The following is a 26,212-nucleotide window of genomic DNA, read 5'->3' as shown; positions in this document are numbered from 1 at the left end:
CCTGGAGTGGATACTTACTGGAGATTGCACTGTTCCCTAATGAAAAATAATTACAGTAATATTAATTTTAAGGAGGATAATATGCAAATATAACAGCAAAACTATAAACTGTATGTAATTTCCTATAGTATAGGGATATTACAGTGAAACCGTAGCAGATAATAACACCATAAAGTACAATGTGATCACTATAAACTCAGTATTGACTACCACAGACACACTATAAATCCCTATAGGAATATTATAATGATTTTTTGTTAAGGTTTTATCAGATTGCCAAACCAATGAGCAGGGAGATCATGCCTTTCCTCATTCCAGAGGCAGCCCATCACTATTACATAAGCATTAGGCAACATAGAGTGCTATTTATAGATGTCTGCCTCTCCAGCTGCCAATAGGCAGGATTAGAGAGTCATCCAATTCACATGAATTACAGGCAACATTATTTTGGCTGTCAGTCAAAGCATCGCTGGTGGAAACCGGTGTTTGAATTCAGACTGCAGTGTCGTTTCTGGTACACTGGCGACATGTCAACATTTTGACATTTAAAATATTTTGACATTCAGGGGATTTATTAATGGGAATATGCTGCACATACGATAATGTAAAATGAAACTTTATTGATCCCTGTGGGGGGATTTGGTCACTGCAGCTGCAAAAGTAACAGGATTCTATTTTTCTTCCCTCCCCCCCCTGCTGAATCCTGTAACTTTTACTGCACATACTGAGATAAGATAAAACTTTATTGATCCCGGTGGGGAAATTTGGTGTTGCAGTGGCAAAAACGTATTAGGATGCAGCAGGGGGAAAGAGAAATAGAAGCACAAAAATAGAATATAAAATAAGCAATAAAACAGTAGAAATAACAAACAATAAAGCAATAGAATAGAATATAAACCCTTGTAGGCTTATAAAAACATATGCTGCTGAGTTTTAACACGTGCTAAGAAGACTGTATGGGTGGGAAATATGGGGAAGGAGTATGGATTATTATATATTATACATGTAGCCTATGGATGAAGCTACAATTGTCACTGCAGTTACTAAATGTTTCTAGCAGTCACGTTTGCTTATTAAATATAGATTAGGCTACTAAACTGAAACGTGCTATATGAGCGTAATAAAATATACAAATCAGAATGAGATGGAGGGACCACTGTGGAAATAATAGCCTACTGTACGTATGGTTAATGTAATGGTTATGGCTCAGACAGGTCAGAGTCAAAACATATAGAGGTGGAAAAAGTCGTATCATGCTGAAAATATAACTGAAATCCCTTCAAACTTCACGCGCACACACTCCCTTCTGCTTTAAAATGCAAGTGCGCCACGAGCGTAAGTGACGGAACTTGTGGCCAATATACACGTACGTTTTCTACGTAGCGGTGGAGCAGCAGGGAACGGCTACATGTCGCAGAAATAGCCTACTGCCGACAATTAATTTCTCTTTCTATTAGTGCAATAGGCCTATATTCCACCTAAACTCTGTCGGAAAGGACACGCTGACAGTTGCAAGTGACTATTTCCAGCAGCTATTGGTGCCATGCATTATTATACATAGCAGGTGAGTCAAATCAATGCGACGTGAGGCAGTGGTTTCTATCCTGTGTGTCCCGTCGAGGTTGTTTCTCATAACAGCTGCCTGAGTATTTTCGTTTTAACATTGATATGAACTGTAAATCATCAAATGTCGCCTTCAATAAACACGTCGTGTGAAGTACGGAGCCAGCTGTGTGTCGGGAGAAACATTTCCTTATGCCATTGCGTCTTTGGAAATGTTTATATGCCGAGGCGCATGCGCAAACGGTGGGAACATTCTGGGTCATGTAGTTTTTGAGGTGTTTTTTTTTTTTTACCCCTCTCATTCTTGTCACTACAGTAAACCGATACTGTAAACCATTACTGTTTCTGCACACTGAATGTCTACATTAAGCTTTTTCTTAAAATTTGAATCCTCCTTACATTGTGTCAGAATTATTTCTATTGAGTTAGATAGATTTACAGCTGTTACAGTATATGATTGTCATTGACAGTTGAACATTTTTCATTTCCAGATGAAAGTAGAAATGCCTGAAAACAATGTCTCACAAAGAAGATAATGAAGGCAAAAAGAGGTGAGCACAAACAGCAAGACAGTTCCAACAGTGCTTATTAGGCCACCAGGGAAATCACTTACCCACATACTGTACATCTTATGCAGCAATGTTGTATAGAATATCTTTTGATTTATTTTTTTTCCCAGCTCTCACCGCACTCAATTGTACGCCAGCGTCCCACGAACATGTATGCCCATTGTATACCATCCAGACTACAACATCACCTTTATGGGCCTTGAAAAGCTCCATCCGTTCGACGCGGGAAAGTGGGGGAAAGTCATTCGCTTCTTAAAAGGTAGGACAACGAAGAACGCAGCGGCAGATGGGGAGGACATCTCCCCGAGCCGATGTATATGGAAAACCTCACAGTGGATCAGAGTGGAGAGGTGAGGTTTAGTTGGTGGAGAGGGGAAAGGCAGAGCAATAGAGCAGAGATAATTAGAGAAAACTCCCTCTGGGAATCTGCAGGTACAGTAGATGAGACCCGGCCTGCGTGGGTTTCAGTCTGAGGCCTGTAGGGAAAACATTAGCTGGCTAACTGGCACGACTTCACACAAACTTGTTGTGAAAATGCACTGTGGGTTATCTTTGCCATATGAAGTATGGTATCTAGTTTTAATGAATTCACAAAACTTGAAGAAGTTCAGAGTGCATAATAAAAACTGTGCCACTGCTGACAGAGGAAAACCTTGTATTTTCAAAACGCACCCTTGCAGTAATTAAGAGAAAAACTGGATGATTTTGCAAATGTGTCCAGCGCATTTTGGAAGTCATACAAATGAGGTTCTTTCTTAATGTATTTCATGGGCCTCATGCTGCGTTCCATTCAATGTCGGAAGTCGGAAATTCGCAACTTGTAGGTTGTAATTCTAACCTTCCTGTGTTCCATTGATCCAGCTCGGAAAAACAAAGAAGAAAAGAGAAAAAAAGGGGAGAAACATGGACGCCCACAAGATTTTCTTTGCCTAACGTAAACTACCGACATATCCGCGACATAACATCAGCTAGCTAGTTAGCGCAGAATGTTAGCAACTCTATGTGCAACTTTACATTTCAAATGCATGCAAAAAATTACTTAGCTAGCTAGTTAGCACGGAAAGAAGTACAAATATTTCAAATTTGTAGGCTACTTAAAATCGAACTTCAGTGTATTTTAAGGATTAACATAATAAAAGCAATGTTTGTGTAGCATTTACAGTGTATGCTGCCATGTTGACGTCAGATAACTGCATCTTAGAAAACGCAGACGTTGAGAAATTTTGCCTGAGCTTCCTGCTTGGAATTCCGACTTGAAGGGCCGTTGCATTGCATTTTTCCTGGTAGGAAGCCAGAATTTCCAACTCTGGAATGCGGCATTAGTGTCCTGAAACTTATTCAGCACATTAAGGACTATGTAAAGCTTCAATTCGAGTAGGACAGTTACAGTACAAGGTTTTCAGGTAATTGCGGGAGTATATATTTTTTTCAATACTGGTCTCATGCTCTCACCCCTATTTTACCCTATTCACCTGGTCCCTTTTCCTCAGAGGAGCAGTTCATCACTGATGGGAGTATGGTGGAGGCCCGTGAAGCTACAGAGGAGGATCTGCTGGTGACTCACACCAAACGCTACCTCAACAGATTAAAGGTAGCTGGCTTATTATTCCCCAACGTTCCCGAACCTTTAATGTGTCACTCATTAGGACAGCATGCCATGTTCACAACAGTTCTTCACGTCTTCGCGTCTTCTCTTTCTCTTTCTTCTCCATGCATCACATTCATCCCTCAGAAGTACTGACAAGAAAAGGTTGATCGGCTAGGAGAGATCTATCAGGATGGTCAGATTTAATACTAATATTAATGTGAGTCAGTTTCATAAACCAATTTTTCCCTGCATATTGTTCCTTCTATCATGACATTTTCCTTCTCATATTGTAATGCAAGGGGTGACATGAGAGAGTAAAGAGTGCACCATCAGAATGCAGTGGATTATCCCATAGGGGAATTGGTTCTCATTCAAATCAATCATGTTGCAGCAAATTCAGCAGATAGCTGCTCTCCGAGTCCCCGGAGTTAGCATTAGTCATCCCTCTGCAATTCATCACACACAGGAGTTGCTTAGGACCCACAGTGTCGTTCATACTTCCAGAGTGGGTTTGGGAAGATGCAGTTCAGTCAGGTTTGCCCAGTCCATAGTCAACGGATGTCTAGCCTACTGGTGTTCAGAGATGTGATTGTAAATCTCCCACACAGGAGTGTCTGCTGCAGGTGAAGCCAAGCTGATAACAGCAGTTCTATCATGTTCAAAGACATCCATGTATTTATTCTCTCTCCCCTCTACTGCACGCAGAACCAAATCTTGGAGGGCTGGAGAGAGGTATCTCAGTCCACTGCTGTGAATTTGCATTATTCTATACTGTCCAGTTTCCATGTGAGATTAGACATCTGTGCACAGTCCCATTATCAGCACCATAATGTCATTCTCGAGTCAGCTTTTCTGCACCTTTTATATCTAAACCCTGGTGTGCACCCGTCGGAAGAATGCTTTTCTTTTGCTTTCCCAGTTTGCCTTTTGTGCGGGCCGTCTGTGTTTTTGTAATATTTTCCATATGAGTAAGTGACAGATTCGTGGCACAGAAAAATGTCTATGTATGTAATTGTGGTGTTGTTTTTTTTCACTTTAGTGGTCTCTGGTGGTGGCGACCATCACAGAAATCCCACCTCTCCTGTTTCTGCCCAACTTCCTGGTGCAGCGGAAGGTTTTGAGGCCTTTGCGGACGCAGACGGGGGGGACAATAATGGTAGGATATTCGAGAGCCTCATTTCCTCTTGTGTCTTCTTCATGTTTTCTCATGTCTTCCTACTATCCACCCTCAGGGAATGAGATAGAGATGTAGAGTAGTTCTGTAGTGTACCAACGCCAAGTAATGATCTGATCCTCTACTGTTTCTGTTGTTTTTATCTAATAATAGAGGCTTTACAGGTGCATCACAAATCACCATGTCTGCCGCCATGTGTAGCACCCATTGGGTGCCAATCATCTCAAATAGGATAATCCAGTATCAAGTATAGATATTTAAATAAATACATTTAGATTTTGGTGGAAAAATTAATGGATACAAATAAATGATAATAATGGCTATAGCTATATAACAACTGGGTTAGAAAAAGAGAAAAACCTGAAAGAGAGTGTTGTGGTGTGGGTTTGCTCCTACTTTCGAGATTGGTAGTCGTAAATACGACTTGTCATGCATTCAAGTGCATAGTAATGGGATGCCAAACAATAATATGTAGTAATAACTTAACCTACATCTGTTACCTTGTTACCATCAGTTATTGACATGGCTTACTTGCAACATTCTGACTTTCTCAGTCATATTTACCACTTTGTTGGGTCGTTCATACGCGCTCAACTCATCTCATAATTTGGATATTTCCAACATGACTTGAAGGCAGGACTAGACCATTGGTTTGGCATATAGACAAACATATTTCTGATGCAATGCATTTTTCTCCACTGGAGAGATCTAACATATATGGAAAAAAATAATGCTCTTGGTGTCCGAATTTAGTATTGGAGAAATGACCAATATTTTTGCCTGTCATCTGCCCCATATGCAATAGCAGTATCCATAATGGTGGATCCCTAGTACAGGGAGCAGGCCAGGTGCGCACTGCAAGTCTACATCAGTCTAGAGCCTAAAACACATGGATCACTATGCCGGCAGTGAAGTGTTGAGAGCCTTAGTTGTTCGATTTACTAGGCTGTTGCCCACCATACACTGCTTTATCTCCCACTATAAAACTTGCTGAGACAAGGATAATTCATTGTTGTGCTTGTATCTAGAGATGACATTTAGTACTTCAAAAGGGAGCTGCCCCGCTCTTGATAATACAAAATGGTACAACAGATATTCACATTGTTTAGTCAACCTTTAGAAACCTCGCATCACCTTCAAGTTTTGTATTTAACGGTGCAGCATTAGTAACTTAGGCGCTTTCTTCAGGAAATAGTTCCACAAGATTTTCATTTGATGTTTTATTCAAATATGCCAGTATTTGGGGGGAGAAAGTGTTTTGCATAGCCCGATTCTTTAGTCCTTGCTGATAGAAGATAACCTGGGGAGGAACAAGTTGCTTTCAAGACGGAACATCTGTGATGGGGAAGCTCCCAGGACCTCTTACAGTACAAGCTGCACATCTACTGAGGGGGAAAAGACTTCCATGGAATTGCCACTTGATAGAAAAGAAGAAAAAAGTATTGCTGTGGGCGTCCTGGTGGCTCAGTTGACACATACTATGTAACCACAACGTCCTAAACCTAACCCTAAACATAACCCTAACCCTAGCCTGGGACCTTTGCTGCATGCCATCCCCTCCTCTCTCTCACCATCTCTCCTGTCTCTCTCCACTGTCAACAATCAAATGAAGCCAAAAATAATCTTTAGCAAAATAGCTCCACAGCCCGTATAGTGACAGCTATAAGTAGGGAAAGATGTCAGGTCGCCCTGTGCTGGTCGCGTTCAAAACTGGCTATCAAATTGAATTGGATGGTTTGTACATTTCATGATTACACCTCAATTTCCTGTGAAATGGATCATTATCTCAGTTTTTGAAATGATCTGGTGGCATTAAAATGCACTAGTGTAGTTTTCATTTTGATTTTTCCAAAACGGACTGCAAAGCCTGTTGCGGCGATGATGTCACTGCCACAGTCCACTCCAGTGTGCTCCAGCGGCGGGGCATTTACAGTGCAAATTCCCATTGGCAAAGATGCCTACATCCATTAGCTGGCTCAAATACTTTGGATTTGATCAAAAAAAGCAAAAAAAACCTGTGTGAGTCAAGTATGTACAGCTCCATCTTGATTGCTCTCCCGCGTGACACAACCATACATACAGTGCAGTAGCCAGGCTGTGGCTGCAGTTCTTTTAAGCCTTTGCAAAAAAATTATGCCGTTTTATCTCATTCATAGCTGATGTGCCGTAGTGTCACAAAATGTCTGATGTATGACAGTTCAAGCTGTTACCAATTTATAATCAATTATTTAAAATCCCCCTATGGGAAAATGAATGGTAATTTTTTCTTTTTCTTTGAGCGCAAACAGCAGATGGCGTAAATTGACACTTTCCCTCCCTATTGTATAAGTCTCTCCACCTGTATTGGAAAAACAGAATTTTCCAAACTATTTTTTTGTTTTGATTGGAGCGGCAGTGCGAATGGGACCATGATACAGTACCATTCATCTGTAGGTGTTCCAAGTAACTAACATGCCAAAAGTTTGAGGTGCAGGTTGTGTAAATTGTGGTCATGAGTGCTTTGTGTTGGTCATAAATGCTAATCCCCTACATTGTCACACCTTAATGTGCTATAAGGTTAGATTTTACCCACGACATTTTGTCCAATACTGAATAGCTGATATAAAACTGATATTCGTGATGATCATAATCCCTCTTCCATGTAACGCCTCAGATTATCTGGACTGGGCATTTGGGTTTGTTTCTAAGTTTCCTCTCCTTCCACTAGCTATAACATAAAACTCTTGATTGATGTTGTCCTCTGTGTGTCGCTTACTGTGTGTTCAGTAGAGCATAAGGAGGAAAGTGAGAGCTGTCTCTATTAGGCTTGTTATGCAAAAAGGAGGGATAAGGAATAAATAGCAGCTAATAAGATACAACTATGGCCACAGACTTGAATGCACATGAGCTCATTAGTATCTGGAAATGAGACACACTGTATGGCTTTCTGAAATTACTGCCAAACAGATCCATGTTCAGTGCATACACTTAATATCATTTCAAATGATTTGAGGCTTAGCCTCATGCCAAAGGTCTTTTCATGCGAAGAGCTGCATTCTATTACTGATGTTTCATGCCATCATGCAGATGAAATTAGAGGGCTGTAGTAAAAGATGCCTGGTACTTCCTGTTGCTGAGTGCTTGTTTCCCCCAGGCACAGAGAGGTTTAACCACGGGCAGCGTGTGTGCATACATGCTAATGTGTGTTATTACTCTTCCATCAGAGAGCCATATTGGCATTTACACACAATCTCCACAGCTCATATCTCCTCCCCTCAGGCGTCCTGCATGCTGAGCTCCTGGAATACATGGCGGAGAACTCCCTTTTTCATCCAGGAAAGAAATCTTGACCTGCCTTTGAAATGAGCAGCTGTCGTTGTGCATGTCGCAGCACTCCTCTCAGAGAGGAAACATACAGCACAGAATTTCCTTGATTATAGCTTATGTATTTATGATCTATCTGATTGCGTTTTGCCCATCAATTCCTGAGAACAACTAGGCAGTGATTTTTTTTATTAGATTCCTAAGGATTTCCTTTATTTGAGAAGTGTATTAGGTAAGCCCTGAGAGGTATCTAGGATGAGCCAGTGGCACGACTAGAGCTGGACGACCCCCTCCTCATGCACAGCCATGCACCATATTCATTAGGAATAGATCTAAACATGTGAACACCGCCTTTTTCTCTTCCCATGAATAGTGTTCTTAGCAGTGTATTCAACACTGGGGAGCTGTGAGAGAATTCCCTAAGGGAAAATTAAAACATGTATGCTGTGGACTGTTTTTCCATAGGTACATGCGTTCTCCAGCATGACATTACATTTACATTTTAAGCATTTATTTGATGCTCTTATCCAGAGTGATTTACAAGCTGACCTGGTAAGGGGTTCCGCTTCTTGCTCAAGGACACTTTGACAGGACACATGGCCATTGATGGACCCATTTGGCTTTTCCGGGGATGAAACCTGTAACCTTTTGATCGTAGGACGCCTTCCCCTCCCACCAGCGCTGCATGTGCTGTGTGTGATCTTAGCTGGAGGGGGCTTGCAGGCCAAAGGCCAAACCACTAAAGGGTAACATTGTAATGAAAAAATGGTTCAGTGTTGACATCTGTGATTACATTTCCTTTCAACTCCATGACTGCTGTACAGCAACATTCAGAGAATCCCAAGGGTGATTGTGTGTGCTTTCCATTGCTTTGTATGCAGTGAAAAATAATTACATATGTGTTCATTCTTGGAGAAAGAGTGGTGGGTTATGCCATAGTAAATCCAGAAGCTATTTTGTTGGACATTATTGTTACGCATGGGAAAGTCTGCCAAAAGGTTAATGTTGGTTGGCCGTACATTGAAGTGTTTTATCATGGTGTATGCCCTGTACTGAGAGCAGCATGTGAATGCACTGCCTTGGGGCATATTTCTAATTTCATATAGAGATACATGAATCAATCTGTATTGATGTTGACTACAAAAGCAGCTTGGTGATTGTGGTTGCATTTTGTGGTGTCTAGTAAACAAAGACTAACCCTAACCCTTCATAAATTTGAAATCTGTATTCTATATCACTCAAAACAGCTCATATTCCTGTATTTATCTCTTGCTGTAAAATGTTGAACTCAGATATTGTGTCTTCCACAGGCAGGAAAACTGGCCATTGACCGTGGATGGGCAATAAATGTAGGTGAGTCCATTTCCAGTACAGACTCTGGTCTCACCCCTAAATAGACAATCAGTCCTTGTGCACCCAAATGGTATAACTCTAATGTGGGGAAAATGGTACACCTGATAGATCTCATCAGTATTAATTGACACCGCCGCAACATTAACGGCAAAGCTGTTCACCGTCCTGATGTGTCAATGACTTTTGAAGGCTGATGTAGGGCTGAGACCTTTCTTTTAAAATCGCAGGCGGATCCCAGCACAACGCTCAATTTCAGAATTCACAGGTTACTCTTACAGGATATGACAGTTCAATCGGCAGATCAGGGGTCTCATTTATAAAACTGTACGTGGATTCTACACTAAAAGGTTACGTGCGCACAAAAGAGGAAAAGTACGTACGTACAAAAATAATCGGATTTATAAAACCGTGCGTACGCACACCTGCACGCAGTTTCCCCTTTATAAATCACAATCCTACTTGAAATGTTGCGCACATGCTCATACTCCACCTCTTAACTCCCACAACTAACCATAGATGGTCAATGAAACGCCCTGAATGAATACTGATGTGTATGTAAATATGTTTGTCATTCCATTCTCCCGTGTGAGAAAATGGCAAAGCCGGAGCCAGGCGGAAAAGATACATTTCCCCGGTGGCCTCAGTTCAGGCGTCACCAACCAGAAACCAGTTTGTTGAGAGGCAAAATGTCACAGCAGCAGTTAATGCTGCCAGCTCCGAGAGCCAGACTCTTTCTAAAACTAAAACTAAAAAATAAATTGTCCAATATAAAGGTTGACGCCAAGAAGCGCATTGGACTGTGTCAGCACCACCGGCGGGGCGAGGAGATACCGGAGCTCTCTCCTCTTGAACGTTACACCTCGATGACGGGGGAAACCCTAATTAGTGGCGTTGTGCCAGAAACACAGCGTGACACTGACTTAACGTTAGAGAGGAAGACGAGATGCTGCGACTGACCCAGGTATCGTAAATGTGCCTTTTGTTTTTGGAAAGAGTGAACGTAACCACAGCATTTCACATTCATTTGATTTGGATAAAAAACGCATAGACAAGTTCTGTATTCTCGTTTTCTGACTCGGGGATCAGACAGTGTGCGACCGGGGTGAACAAGAGGACGCTGCGCCTGGCACCGGCGTCTGTCATAACGCATCATTATTTATTACCTTGAGACATCCAGTCCAATTGCCTAACACCTTGAATTTGTCGGATTTAATTGTGACAAACTGGGTCTCTGCTAAAAGACTGTAATGTACGTACTTGAGACTAATTCACACCATGTCAGCCTATAATGACATATAGATGCTTTTTGGACAAATGATCGGGTTTGAAACTAAAGCAACAAAGACACTATTTAATTGTAGCCTAGATGTTCTACCAACAAGGACTATTATTATTAGAGGGGTTTCTAAGTTGATGTGGAGTCAGCCTGGAAATTAACTGAGTGTAAAGGCCATTTTTTGCTTTATTTTACTACTTTGCCATCTCAGTCACCGTTTCCCACTGTCTCCAAAATGTTCGTACACATGGGTCAGAGTTTACGTACAGGCGCGCACATTCTCCCGTCAAGTTTGTTTTTATAGATCACAACTTTTGCGTGGGAAGTGGCGTACGCCTCTTTCAGGCCCCGTTTTGTGCGTACGCAACGGTTATAAATGAGACCCCTGATCAGTATGAGCAACTCACTGTCAAAGCAAGAAACCAAAGAACCAAACTCTAATCTGTGGTGTCATGCTGATACAGCCCGGATCTCCTCCACTGCATCGGAGACGTACTTTTCTGAAGAGTTTCTGAACTTTAATATCTTTTCAGATGATCAGCTTTTTGTTCTAACAGTGCTATTAGCCTCAATCAAAAAATATACCTTTATCTCGAGAAAGTCATCCTAGGTATTGCCATAGTCACAATTTCTGTCTGTCTCCATTCATTTCCAATGGAGCTGGTCCTCAGTGTGACCAGGTTCTGTTTAGACAAACTCTTCTCTCTCGGTTGGATATGGAAGACAGTAATCGATGTTCACTATTACAGGACTGTCCTTGAGCATAGAAACCTATTTCAAAACTGAATCTTAGCGGTCTTACCCTGTAATCAAATGTGGTGCACTATTGGAAAAAAATCATACAACTAATAAATTGTTCTATAAATTCATATAGATACCATCTTTGACAGGGGCGGTGCGGTGGATTGCCTGATGCTTTTGCATTTTCCTTCTGACTCACTGCCATCAGTGTCCGGGCTGATTCCCCCATTCTGATGAGCGGGAGGTCTTTGGCTGAAAAGCCAGGGTCATCCTTTTTTTTTTTTTTTCCTGGTTTGTGCCAAGTAGGGAGCGGAAAAAGCAGCATCAGACTTTTACTTTGTGCCTCCTGCTGACTCAGCTACTTCACACCTTCTGTTGATGAATCAGGGAAAGATTGTTCTGCATCAACAAACATGATTTTAATAGAGATATAAAGGCTATTCAGATGCATCCGAGATCTGCATATTGTGTGTCTCAACACTATGTAAAGGCGTAATGAAAGGGGCCAGACAATACATGATAATCATATTTCACCCATCCCCTTATTTCCCTGTATTAAGATTCTACTCTACACCATAGTTTAATGAACATGAGCATAGCGGTGCAGAGGGGACTTTAGCTCTTAACCTGAATGAATGGCTATTATTGCAATTATAAAGCCTCCTCTCAGTCTTTCTGTGCCACTCTGTCCATGGCCGCTCTTCAGGCATTTCAGTGGCGATTGAACGAGCCTCATTCTGGTGTCAATACACGCATTGTTGTTCCACAGGGGAATAGCAGCCATTTTTGTAACCAGCAATAAACTCAATAACAGCCTTTTTAAAGGAGCCAATTATGGTCGTTTTGAATAATAGACTTCTCAGAAGCACAATGACCTGCTAGGCCCGTCTAATGGCCCTGACATTGAGCCACTGGCTTCTCTGTGTCCCAGGGGGAGGCTTCCACCACTGCTCTAGTGACAAGGGAGGAGGCTTTTGTGCCTACGCTGACATCACTCTAGCCATCAAGGTAAGACTGATCTGCCAGGGGAGTAACCCGGCTATTGGTCATACTCCGGTTAAAGGGCAATTCCAGCGTGGTAGGAATTTTGCTCGTGTTTTCCATCCCTTTAATCTTAATTCTGACTGTTTTCTCATGCATGCACCACGATTACCGATTTTAAATCAGTTTTGCCATACCTCTCAGGCTCATTCACTCCCATTCAGTTCCAAATGGCATGCAAACCAACTCCAGAGACTTCTAATTCAGTATTGGAAAACAATTTACAATGATGCAAAGCAGTAAGGGAATGCAGGAAATGAGCAAAAACTCCAGTCACACTGGAAATGTCCTTTAAGGTCTTATTTGTGTTAGGCTGTTTACACAAATCTTTGATACCCTGCAATTGAGCCTCCCTGTTGCCAGAAATAAACCAGTTAATAGAATATTCCTGTCTACCTGCCAGCTACCCCATGCCTCTTTGACTGAGCAATAGTGGGTTACTTCTAATACAGGGGAAAGAAATAATGATCTCAATCATAATAGTAAGTACCACTACCATGTCTTGTGTTGGCACCAAAATGTACCATATGGGATTACACCAGGCATCTTAACTGGGTTTCTCATAACCGGAGTATGAGCATAACCGGGTTATTCTAACCCAGTTATGACGTTTACATGCGTCAACCTAAATGAAAATGAACCTAAAAGTGTTATTGAAACAGCATTTATGGCATCAATCTGCAAAGTAAAAGTTGTACGTTGGGATTCTCAGTGAGAATGGTAAACTGTGAATGTGTCGTCTCCAGAGAGAAAGATAATATTTTCCCTTCATCTCTCAGTTTCTGTTTGAGAGAGTGGAAGGCATCTCCAGGGCTACCATCATCGATCTGGATGCTCATCAGGTGAGCCGAGGCCATTACTTCCCTCAGTGTCCTGGACATTGGGCATGGAACTGACATTGATGACAAGATAACCCCCCTTTTACCACTGTACCAATCAATGAGGCTCCCTGCGGGCCGAATTGGCCCTCACTGTCATATTCAGTGGAATGTGCCTAAAAACATCTCCACTGCCAAACAGTTGTTGAGTGCATACCGGGTTTGGATAACATTGGGATATCACTGGGATATCTGCAGAACCAGTAATGTCAGCCACTTGTAGTTTTGGGCTTGCTGTCACTATAATAATACGTGTGTTAATTTTCATCATTGTTTTATAAACATTATCTTTCTGTGGTTTTGTGGCAAAACACTTAATTACTCTTGCTACTACTATTAACTACAACTACTGTTACTACTTTCGTTACTACTACTGCTACTATTACAAATAGCCTTGATAAACGTAAAGTATTACACCAAGTTTTTGGGAGACTGTCCCATTAGTCACCCATAACTCACCCATTAAGTGATGAGAACATCGACACCAAAATCATCCATGTGTCCCTGGTAGATCATTTGCTCCAGTGGTCCATGTGAACACTTTGGCATGCACTATGTAGAGTGATAGCATGCCACCAGCAGTATCAAAGTAGGAAGACTGACCTTTCAGTAATAAAAACTTGGTAATGGTTTTTAATATATGGCCTCTACATTCATCAGTATAGTATAGCTGATGTATCCAGGTTTACTTTTGGAACTATTTCAGGTGAGCAACCACGTATTCATCCACTGCACAGTGATGTTTAGCTGTACACATTGCCCAGGGAAAACAGGGAAAGTAGTCCCTGGTAGTTCAAAACAGTATGTTATTTGTGTACCATATTTTCTGTAAATTTTACCATTTTCCTACACAAAACTAGCAGACTTAGCTGCATATGATTTAAGAGTACTTATCATTTAGCTTTTTTGTTGACCAATGGGACAATCTCCCAGAAACTGTATTCCTTTAATTATTGTCGTATTGTTTAATTATTTGTATATTTGGCAGAACCAAATACAACCTGTAAAATTCATGAAAACCACCTGGTAACTAGATATTTGACTCCTTTTTGATTCTGTCTGAATTGTACTTCCAAATTGTTTTTCAACCTTCTTTCTACCAGATGAGAAACATCTCCAAAATTAGGTAATTTCTGTTCTTTATCTGACTTGAGTAAATCCCATATCCACTATGGAAACTCTGTATTCTTGCCTCCGCCGTAAAGCTCTTTCTCATCTGCAGGCAGAATGAGCTATGCAGAGAGATCATATAACTCTTATCTTAGTTACTTTGTCCTTGATTGATTTTAGAATCAATTTTAAGGTTTTATTGATTACATTCAAAGCAATAATTGGCTTGGGCCCAGACAAAGCTCTTTTGTTTGTTCCAAGGTCTAGATTAAAGATGACAGGTAAACTGAGCATTTGCAAAGAGAGGTTCTTCTACTGATCTTCTGTACCCGATTGCCCAACTCAAACATCTTGTAGACTATTTGTGAATTCAGCCCACAAAGAAAAAGAGTATAAGCCATTGCAGAGTGATCACTGTTGTTTTTATCATGGAAATCTTGCGGTAAAGCAATAATGTAGCCTAACTCTCCTTGTTCTGGAAGACTAGAAAGCCTGTTTTCGCTGAGTGGCAGTTGGCTGTGCATCAGAGTGGGACTTAGAGAATGGGCGAGGGTTGGAATAACAGGAGGCCTGTTGTGCTGCAGCACTGCAGTAGGTCACTGACTTTTCCATCACTGGCTAAGCCACTTTATATGGGGCCAGTGTACGTTTATTATACAGACTTTATAAAAGCAAGACAAAGCTGGCACCGTCATCTTACCAAAAAGACCTATACAAGGCTTTTCAGAGCGTTGTCCAGCCTCACAGTAAGTAAAGTTTATTTGTATAGCACCTTTCACAGATACAGAATCACAAAGTGCTTTACAATATTAAAAAGTAGCAATAACAACAGACAGCACAGTGCCTACAAATTAAAATAACAGCAACAACAGACAAAAACAGGAACAGAGACACATATACAAGTACAGTATAAAGGACAAAAGTTCCAAACACAGACGAGGAAATAAAACCAATAAGAGCAAATAAAACCAAATGGAACAAATGACCACAGGCTAACCAAAAGTCTGAGTCTGTCTGAATAAAAACGTTTTCAGCTGCTTTTTAAAGATGTCACAAGAGTCTAAGGATCGCAACGATAAGGGGAGGGCATTCCACAAATTGGGTGCAACAACTTGAAATGCACGGTCACCTCGGGTTTTTAAACGGGTTCGAGGGACATGAACTGACCCACAGAGACGGAAAAACTCCTATCAGCAAGATATGATGAGAACCAATCCAAGGCAGACCTGGAAATACCCACCAACTGGTTTAGCCTATTTAATAGGATACCATGATCGACCGTATCAAAAGCTGAGCTGAGCACATCAGCTTCACAGACGAGGAATAGTAGCAGATTCATTAGAGGCTGGAACTGTTTTCTCTGTGTCTTAACTTAGTAATAATATGATAATTTATTGTTGCCCATAGGGAAATTCTCTTTTTGCTAGCCTCAGAGGTCAAAGGTCAGGGTCAGATACAGAGCAGGGAGTCAGTGTCTTGCTCAAGGACACTTCAGCAGGGCAGACGCAGGGCTTGAACCCAGGTCATCTGGTTGAAAGACGGTTGCTCTAACCATTAGGCCACGCTTACGCCCCAAATTGAATGAAATAATCAAGAACGAATGCTCTATCCCTTCACATTTTGAGCTGATTCAATTGAAAGTGAATCGACTCCAACCCGGTCTCTTTTCTGATCCGCACAAAACACACTTTCGTTTGCATGTTGTTATCGCATGTGGTTCATGTTTACAGCGGAGCGAGTGGATTGAGCTCATCCCAGCAGTGGAGAATGATGACTCAACATTTTAGGGCGGCTTGATTATCCTATTTTAGTCTTACTTTGTGTTTTCAACATAATGACTCATATCCACCACCAATTAGCCCTGGGAACTTTGTTAACATTGATGATGTCTCAAGGTTCCCCAGGTCCGTGGCTGTATTCCAGGAGCACAGCTTTATTCATTTTGAAGTATGGCTCGATGGTAATGATGCCCCTTTACCTATTGACAGAAGTAGGGGATCAATACAGATGCTAAGTAAATAATTCATGAAGGCTGTACGAGAACAAAAGAGCAAATCTGCATGAACGCAAGGAGATCGGCCAGAATTGCTCCTCTCAGCACATATTAGGGCAGAGAGAAATATTGGGGATGTGCGGTAAAATCCTAATTAGGACCCTGGAACATGACACCTGAAGTGCTCTCGTCCTCCACATAAATTGAGATTATGGCCAGAAGAGCTGTTTTGCTTATTCACCAAGGCAACACATTGTTAGAGTAAAAGCACTGAAACGCTAAAACAGTAATGATCAATTTTTAGCTCGGCATAACAAGCTTGACTGAAGCCCCGGTGGGAAGGCATGTTCATATTTGTCTATTACTGTGTGTATACAGTAAAGTGAACACAACCTGTATGTGGTGAGATTCTCTGGGTAGGATTTTATGTAGGATTTTTATCCACCGTGTTATATGTAAAGAGATTGGTGATTGCTATTGGGAGATTTCATTATTCCCTCTTGCTGCTGTTTTAGACTTGCCAGTGTATGGAAAGAACATTGAAAGACTAAAACCTATCTATACAGTATCTATTGGTCTATCTGTCTAACTTATCAATCCATCTTTCTAGTCTATCCGAACAGCCAATCTATCTATGTATGAACCCATGAAATCGAGCCATGTGTCTATCTATCCATCTAATATATATCATCTATGTGGAATGCTATGCTATTACCATTGATTTCATATTGACATTAATGAGAAACTGCTATACATGCATAGGACCTTGAAGAAACCATAGTTATGTATCATTACTAGCTCCTCACTGGTGATATCCTGTCATCTGGCAATGCACCTTTGCTACAGAAAGACATGGGCTTCTGTTTCTTTTTGGATGAAAAATGAAAAAAAAAAAAAGAATACATAATTGTACCCAAAACCTTTTACTATTCTGTGCGCCGGCTTTGTCTGTCTTGTCTTTCCGTAGTCGTCCTGCCCTTTTGATCAGGCTTTGTTAAGCAGTGATAGATGCTTCCAGTATTTATTACAATGTTTGAACTCGGTAAGGGAGGCAATTTGTTTAAAGAACTGAAGGAAAAGGCCTATTCCAGCTCAGCAGTGAAGGATTTTGGCCGACACTAACAAATGGTACTGTAACAGCGATGTTTTATTGTACAATATGTGGGGGAGAGGACAAGACTAATAAGACTGCAGTCACTGGGAGCTCATGCAGCATATGAGCTGATTTATAGTCGCCGGCTATCTGTTGGAGGTGGAGGAGAGCAGAGCATTCACTTACATGTTGATTTAGTGATTGTCTGCAGAGTCCTCAGTGCAATATGAGTTTGTTGGTTTATTCATATAGTGCAGCTTAACTCACAGTGTTGATACCTTTCATAGAAAATGTTTCCTTTCTTTCACAAAGTTACTTGTTGACCTAGAGTTCTGGTGACATGGATGGTTGAACGTTTTGTGTGGCACCATATTGCCATTGCTACATAATATCACTGACTATTAAATGTGCAATAAGTACGATTTTTACGGCCCCATAGGACAAGATGACCATAATATATCTTTGGGGGTGTTGATGGGGTTGTTGATCAATACCAATGACTCAAAAATGATTATTATTACTAGGCTAGGTGTGAGATTTCTGACTTTCAAAACTTGCTTTCCAGCCTGAGCCCTCTGTTTTGACAACCCCTCCTTGGGTGCTGATAGAGGTCGATAAAGTCATAAATTACTTAATACCCCTTTAAATGCTATTTTTTCTCCTCCAATTACAATATTAGAGACCTCAAATCTCTAACAGAGCCAACCATGTGTTAAGTCAGTACATAAACATTGTTATTATTTGGTTTTCACCTGAAACAATACTGGAGCAGATGCAGCATAGCCAGGCGCTGGAAAAAGTTTTCTGCCTGGGTTGCGGCCAAGGGTACAGTGCCCATAATGCCCATCAGGCAACTTTTTTTTTGCATAGCGTTCAACATCGGTGGATTATACAATCGCTTGAGCATGATGTTCAGCTGACACCAAATTGTCCTGCTTGTCCCATCTATCCTCCTTTTCTTCCATTAATACTGAGCTTGGCACAATGCCTAATCTACACCTGACAGGAGCCAGACACTTGCGCTGACAAATGGATGGGAGGAAATGAAAAGTGATGGAGTAACCATGACTTTTTTTTACGAGTATTTTAACATTTAATGCCTATGGTCGGCGAGACTATTTATCCCTCAGCTCACCCTGTCAGTCACAGCGGCGTGTCACAGGTAAACAAATGGATGTAAGTGACATCTGTGTGGACTTTGGCACAGTGAAGTGATGTAGCGGACTGTCACAAAGCCCTGAGTTATGGGCTGCTTTGTGTTACACATGAATGAGGCATCATCGAGGGTGCAAAGCAATTACTTGATTCAGCTTGTCATTGTGGGATGATGTGAAAAGAGGAGGTGACAGTGTTAAAATAATTTGTTGTAATGAAAGTCTTGGTTCCGTCCCGCCATAGGGAAATGGACACGAACGCGACTTCCTGGACGACAAGCGAGTTTTCATCATGGACGTTTATAATCGCTACATCTATCCGGGAGATGGATTTGCCAAAAGTGAGTGAAAGCACTGTGAATTTTTCATCTCAATCTTGTTTTTTTTTTTTTAAATTAAATTTGTCATCTGAATTCACATGATTTAAATTCATAGAAGCATCTGTGGGGGGGGGGGGGGGAAGAGGCTCTCCTTTCAGTCATACTGCGTGTTTTTAGTTGTTCTATGATTAGAAACTTCGAACTGCCAGTGACAGACACTTCACTGTCCTGTGTGACAGTATCGGAGGGTACATCAAAATAAAAAGTATATCCTCAGGAGAGTTAGTCACTGCAGCACCAGTATTCTTTTGTACTTTAAATATAATGCATACTGGCTACAAAATAAGCATACCACTGCTCGCAATCCCTGGGGTGGGGGGTGTGTGTGTGTTGGGGGTGTGTGTGTGTGTGTGTGTGTGTGGGGTGGGGGGGGTGGGGGGGGTGGGGGGGCTGCTGTCTCCTCCAATTCCAGCCCCTAGATGTCAGTGACTGCCATTTTAATTTATGCCGTGATTTCACTACTCCCTCCCCACCAGCACTAGCTCTGTTAGCATAATCAGGGCTTTTACACAATTAATATGTCAATACATTAAAGTGGATGTGACAGAGACCACATTACTGCTTAACCCCAAATCTAACAATAGTCGGCGGCAGTGTTTACCCCACTACATTACATACTCACTCTTCCTCTATCCTCTCCTCTTCTTGTTTCCTCCTCCACCCCTCCTCCTCTCTCTTCCTCTCTCTTCTTCACCTCTCCTCTTCCTCGTATCCTTCCACTTCCGTCCCCTTTGTCCTACTGTGGCTCTGTGATAATACAATGACTCCTACTACTACTGCTACTCTTACTAATATAATAATTATTCACAGAGGCTAATTATTCAGTGTTAATCTAGACCTAAGTACAAAATTAGCCTCCGTTTTAACTAGTAAGATATTATTGCTGATGTGAGCCTGGAAGCATATACATAAATCTAAGCCCTTATCGGGTAAATCTAACCTTACTCAACCATAGCCTACTTGTTCTTGTCCAACTTTACCTGACTCTTTACCTTTCTCTTCCTTGAGAAATGCCTCAATAAGCTCATTAAGCGAGGAAATGCTCTGTATCTGATTTAGCCTGAGAAGGATCTACAGATAACTTGACCTACAGTGGAGTCTTCAAATAACGTTACGTTTTGCTGGCTATCACAAAACTTGCTATCAGTAACTGTTAGCTAGTCATGTTTTTTTTTTTAGCTAACCATGGCTAATTCTTGACTGTAAGGGCAGAAACATTGCTTACTTTAATTATGCGTACGCGTTTGCAAGATGGCTGTCACGCCTATCCTGCGGTCGTTCGGAGCATTCTTTGTGCACGTCCTGAAAAATTAACGCTACGGGTCCGCTACGTATTTTTCCTCAAAAAAACTACAGTCGGACAAAAAGTATACAGACGTGTGTGGTGTTAACCGTATCATAGTTACATGCTGACCATCTGCCTCACTGTCTTGACTGCACAATTAGCCTAGCCTAGTTAAAGAGACCAATAAAATTAAAATATTTTGAAAATATTTTTGGCATGGCAGGTCATGATCGTACCACAGTGGGCCGCCATGACTATATATATATAAGGGAAATAGAAAATGTTATGGTCCTCACGTAAAACTTCTCTCTGTCCATAAGCTGTCTTTTCCCCACAATTACATGAATATAGGCCTATTCAACACTTAATCGTGTCTCTCTCTCCTCCAAGTAAGTAAAATAAATGTACATTCTGGTTTGTTTAAGATAAAGACCATAAAATCCCATTCTGCTTCATGTTGTTCCTCCAAGAGACATTTATTTCTCTGACATTTAAGTATCTTCAAAGACAAAAGCACACCATTTCTGGACACTGTTTTCTCTTCAAGTACAGTTAAAAGGCTTGAAAAACTAGCGAGAACACCATTTGCACATGCTACTGCATTGTTCTTCCCTGCTCTTTCCTGCTCTGCTTACTGCTTAATTCTGTTTGAACTTTGAACACGAAGGCCTCCTTATTAACCTTTTTCACCATTTGCATTAATGTATTCAAAATGTATACTAATTAACTAAAGTACTGAAACAGAATTATATATCTGAGCATTGTAAAGGTACAGAAACACAATTACCTATCTGAACATTGTATTCAATTATCTGAAAGAAGGTTTATTTGAGCTACGCATTACACTGCATGTGAGGAATGATTTTGAAAGCCGCCTGTGCTGAAAGAAATCCTATTGCATGAAATACTACAGCAATTATACTATATGTAAGGCTTGTGGCTTCAGCTAAGCATAGCTGCTGCTAGTTTATCATGGCCGTTTTATTGACCGTTTTATTTCTCTGTATCTCCAGGAGCGATTAAGAGGAAGGTGGAGCTGGACTGGGGCACCGAGGACTCGGAGTACCTTCAGAAAGTAGAGCTGCACTCTGAGGGAGCGCTGAACGAGGTCCGACCCGACATCATTGTCTACAACGCAGGGACAGACATCCTGGACGGAGACCCCCTCGGAGGACTCTCCATATCACCACAGGTATCTGTCAGCCACTCACCATCCAAATTATTCAGGAAGGGCAGCTATCAAGCAGGACTGTAGTACTTGAGTCCAGTCTCAGTCTTGAGTTTAGTCTCTAGAACACTTTTTCGTAAGAAATTCCTTAATTTTTGCTTTTGGAAAGCCATGTACTTTGTCTATTTGGGTCTTGAATAGGACTTGATTTGCTCTAGTGTCGATCTTGACTTGGTCTCGTCCCCCTTTGGACCTGGTCCTAACTCGAACTCAACTGGACCTGGTCTTGGAATTGACTTGGACTCCTCTATGGTGGTCTACAGCCCCGACATCAAGTGTCCTCCTATCTAATATTGGTAGTAAACGGACTAATAGTCAAATCAAGATTATTGGTCATTTTGTCATATTATTTTGATCAGGTTTCAGTGTGGTGACAGTGCTTCAGTGTTCTTCAACTACAGCACTGCAAAAGGGCACAGCCATAATAATTTTAAACGAAAATCCTCAACATCATCTTAGAAAGTCTCATCCAACTGTCCAAGGCAACTGTTTGAATTTTGAAGACTTCAAAACCCCAAAATAATGTAAGGTGATATCAGTTAACTGTGCCGTCTTATGTTGCATTCGTGTCATATGAGATTTACTGTAAATATGACCTACCGACTGGGAAAAACTGTTCACGTCACCTTTTGGTATCACAAATTGTGGAAGTGTGTCAACTCAAGCGGTAAACACTGCAGCGAATCCACCGATGTCAGCAAGGGGTGGAGGTGTTGAACAGGTTCAGCCATCATTGGTGAGTCCAGCTTTCTCTGGATGGAGCGCTCACTCAATGATGTTTAGGGGAAAGCTTTGTATTTGTATTGTTTTTAAGTTTCGATTTGTTACTTACACCAGAAATTAATTGTGGCAAAAAGCATGAATCTACAGCGTCTCAGTTAGTGGGAAATGGGACACTTTTCTCTGTTACAGGCCCACTTTGTGATTTAGGAGGTTAAACAGGTGCATTTTTACATAAAAATCTTTGCTTAGTGCAGCTTTAATGGTTGTTATTTAAAGGTTCTGGTTTAACATGTGTTTCTGCCATAAATAATAATGTATAAAATCAATCCTTGTGTCAGAAATTGCTCCATAATAAATGAGAATTTTGCCACAAGCTGTTCTCAGTCTCAATCCCCAGATGAACAGGGGATCTGCGTTTCCTCCCAGTCCCTCCCATATGCGTCGGCCAGAGAGCATAGTGTTCCCAACCGGAGTAGTGACACATGAGAGCAGTCAGGCCAGTTCCAGCCCCTCCCTGCAGATTTAGACATTAGGTTACTGGCTTGACAGTGTTCCGAGAAATTATGATGACTATCTGAGGCGGTGGAAAGACTGACAGACCGGCTCTTCTCTCCTCTTCCTGTGCCAGGGTATCGTAAAGAGGGATGAGATTGTGTTCAGGGCTGCGAGGCGACGGGGCGTCCCCATCCTCATGGTGACGTCCGGGGGATACCAGAAAAAAACGGCCCGCATCATCGCCGACTCCATCCTCAACCTGCATCGGCAGGGCCTGATTGGACCGGAGGCGCCGGAGGGGGAGGGTTCGTCGTCGCTCGTGACCGGCATGATGTGCCGCACTGGATCCGCCGGATCGACACAAACGGCTGTCTGAACAGCATTAATCCTGGGTGCAGCACTCGAGGGTGTGGCCTCTACAGTTGTGGTACTTAAAAGGCACTGGAGTAACTTTATGTTGGGCAATTACTGAGTGAGTTATGCACTAGCGCATCAACTCACAACAGTGATGATATTGTAGGATTATTGCCGTCACACAGAAATGTGTCTTGATTTGAAATTTATGATGGAGGGGGTTTACGCAATGCCTGTTTGCACTTTGAGAGGGAAAACATGAGCTATGGCGGATTTTTACATTTTGTATGAGAGTTGGCAGTTACTCAAAGGGAATAACGATTCAAAGAGAAACAATAGCGCGCTCCTGACTGCAACCAATTTCATAAGCTCTCATACAACACAAAAAGGAGTTCTTTAAATTTTCATCAGTGGGAGAATAATAGCTATCATGTTTTATGTATGTTAGGGGCAGAATTTTAGAGAGGTATTCTTTCATCTCAGGAAATGTAATAACGTAATGTCAGAAAGATACTATACATTTATAGTTCTTGAAACGGCACAGGGGTTTAATATACTTACACGGGAAGTATATTGATTATCCTCCATCTCAGTTTATGGTTATGGAGGTGAAAGACAAGATAATTACACTACAAAATTGTAACTATAAAACATAATTGTAATTGTGATGTTTAACTTTGCATATAATAATGTCCTCTTCATTCCTCATTAGCATTTTGTTTAATCATGTAGTGCATTAGATTAGTGTTTTACTCCATATCTCTTTTCAGGATAATAGTCTAATCATTATAGAGCTCATGGTGTTTCATTAATCATGTTCAACCATTGAGGATGTTTTATACATACAGTGCACTTTGTGCTTTAAATCCACTCTGATATCTTAAGTAAATGGTTATGAGCCCAATATGATTCTACTATAGGTGCTATAGTATTGTATCTGAGTTTGAAAACAAATTTGAAACACGTAACGATGTTATGTGAAGCTGAGCACTTTAACTGGTTTGTGGCAAAGCTGAACTTCTCCAACATTCCCAACCTCTCTCCTGAAAATTGATGCACCCGCTGCAACATGTTTCTGTCACCTACTAGATGAAAGTCCAAAAACTGAAAATTGTTCAGTGATTAATGAGCAAGCCCGTACAGTGGAGATTGATGAAATAACATCAATACCAATGCACTCTGGAAAGGTTTTTATTAAGTTTCACTTATGATTGGTTTGTTGAAGTCCGACGTGCTTCCCCTAAGGATGTGTACACATGCCGAAAGTCTCAAGAGCCGTGCAGAAGGAGAGAAGAGGGGATCTTGAGGAATAGATCAGTTTGATTAATGCAGCAGCTGGAACAATATTACAGCATGAGCTTACAAAGGATGCTAAAGACTCTCCATCATGCACAGACAGAATACTGTCTGCACAGGTCAACTTGTCTGTGTGCATGTGTGTAATGTTTTAACATTTTTAATGTTAACTGAAGGTAGCTCACCCTCCAGTTGCGCTTCCATCCTTATTGAAAGCTGCAATAGTCAACTTGGCATGTCGGCGGCTCCAAATGACAACGAGAGTTACTTTAATTGAGATAAACTCTTTTCTGTTGCCGCCCACTTTGTGATTTAGGCTGATAAGATGGGTATTTTTACATAAAAATCTTGCCTAGTGCAGCTTTAACCAGGAAAGTCAACCAAGAACACATTCTTATGGACAGCAGCAGCCTGGGGGAGTGCAGTAGTTGCAGAAGGATGGCGAGTTACACACGTTGTCCAGTACAACCAGTCTTGCGTTGTTGGCTACTGACAAACTCTAGCTGTGGGTTGCGTGCATAAACAGAGATGCATAGGCCTGTTTGATGCATCCTGCTCTCACCCCTAGGTGCTGGATAAGTGTGAGGAGAGCCCAGGGATAAGAGTAAGACAAGTCTAAACAGGAAGTTGCTGACCAAATGTTGAGAGTTGGGGCCTGAAGGTGTTATTGTGACTGTGAATGTGACCATGGGATAGTTTTGATAATGAAACCACAGCCTTTGTGGACTTTGTCTGCTGTTGCACTAGATATGTTTTGCTGTGGAGCCGCTGAGTGGACCTGAAGTGGCAGCTGGCAGCTGCCGCCGTAATGATTTTCTAATGTGTTTTCACATTCATTATCTTCCACAACTGTGGTTCCACTCTACAGTGAAAAAAATAGAAACGTTAGGAGACTCATGGTCATTTAAAGGATTAAAAGGCCTGTCTTTGAACAGCATAAAAAGTAGTCTTGTGTTGCTGATCCAGGAAGCTGTTTGGACAGACCCATAATGAAACTGTGAAAGGCGGGCCATATTAGCAGTGTCAGTGCTAATTAGCGAAAGTCTTTGATCTGATGTGCTGCTTTTGAATGGGGCTGAAGGTTTAACACAGTCTACCTTTAATTAGGACTCAGAATATGACTTAATGTATGCAGTCCTGTCCTTAATACTCGATGCGATCCTAGACTCCAGCTCATCAACTCCTTTCTACGTTCCCCGGCATTTTAGCCATTTGATTTGATTGAATGTTTATGTGCCAAAAAAAGGTCACTGAATTTTTCTAAGCTTTGGGTTTATTTTGGGTGTGTTTGTGGTTTGCACTGACTTGGAATGGCACCTCTATGCATTCATAATAATTCATTGAATAAATCATGTAACAACCCAAAGGTCTGTTTTGCAATATTTAATTATTGAATTGCTTCATCTATTTGCAAAAATAATAATCTGTGCTTGGAAAAATATATAGGCCTATTTTACACAACACTGAGTTTTAGTCAGGTTAGTTAAGCATGTCTGTTTATTTGGTGTGGAGTACAGTAAGTGACTGTTTTCTTAGCACGCTTGTCCCATATGGGTGTTCCCACAGCCCTGCTCCGTATGATGTAATGGGGATCCCACAGAAGTACCTTAGTGAC

General features: G+C 41.4%; 1 protein-coding gene across 1 annotated transcript; it reads left to right on the top strand.

The window, feature by feature from the left end:
• Nucleotides 1-1,407: 1,407 nt before the first annotated feature.
• hdac11 (histone deacetylase 11) lies at nucleotides 1,408-26,212 on the top strand. The gene is made up of 11 exons (XM_071911635.2): nucleotides 1,408-1,564; nucleotides 2,055-2,114; nucleotides 2,243-2,391; nucleotides 3,623-3,723; nucleotides 4,760-4,876; nucleotides 9,508-9,550; nucleotides 12,499-12,575; nucleotides 13,388-13,450; nucleotides 19,081-19,177; nucleotides 21,515-21,693; nucleotides 23,081-26,212. Exons 2-11 carry the CDS (start codon nucleotides 2,080-2,082, stop codon nucleotides 23,321-23,323), a joined length of 1,104 nt encoding a protein of 367 aa, XP_071767736.2. The 5' UTR covers nucleotides 1,408-1,564; nucleotides 2,055-2,079; the 3' UTR covers nucleotides 23,324-26,212.

This window comes from Centroberyx gerrardi, chromosome 5, assembly GCF_048128805.1.
Source record: "Centroberyx gerrardi isolate f3 chromosome 5, fCenGer3.hap1.cur.20231027, whole genome shotgun sequence".
In the NCBI taxonomy this organism is placed as follows: domain Eukaryota; kingdom Metazoa; phylum Chordata; class Actinopteri; order Beryciformes; family Berycidae; genus Centroberyx; species Centroberyx gerrardi.
The sequence above is the reverse complement of the archived record's forward strand: the minus strand, read 5'-3'. Positions and strand labels throughout refer to the sequence as shown.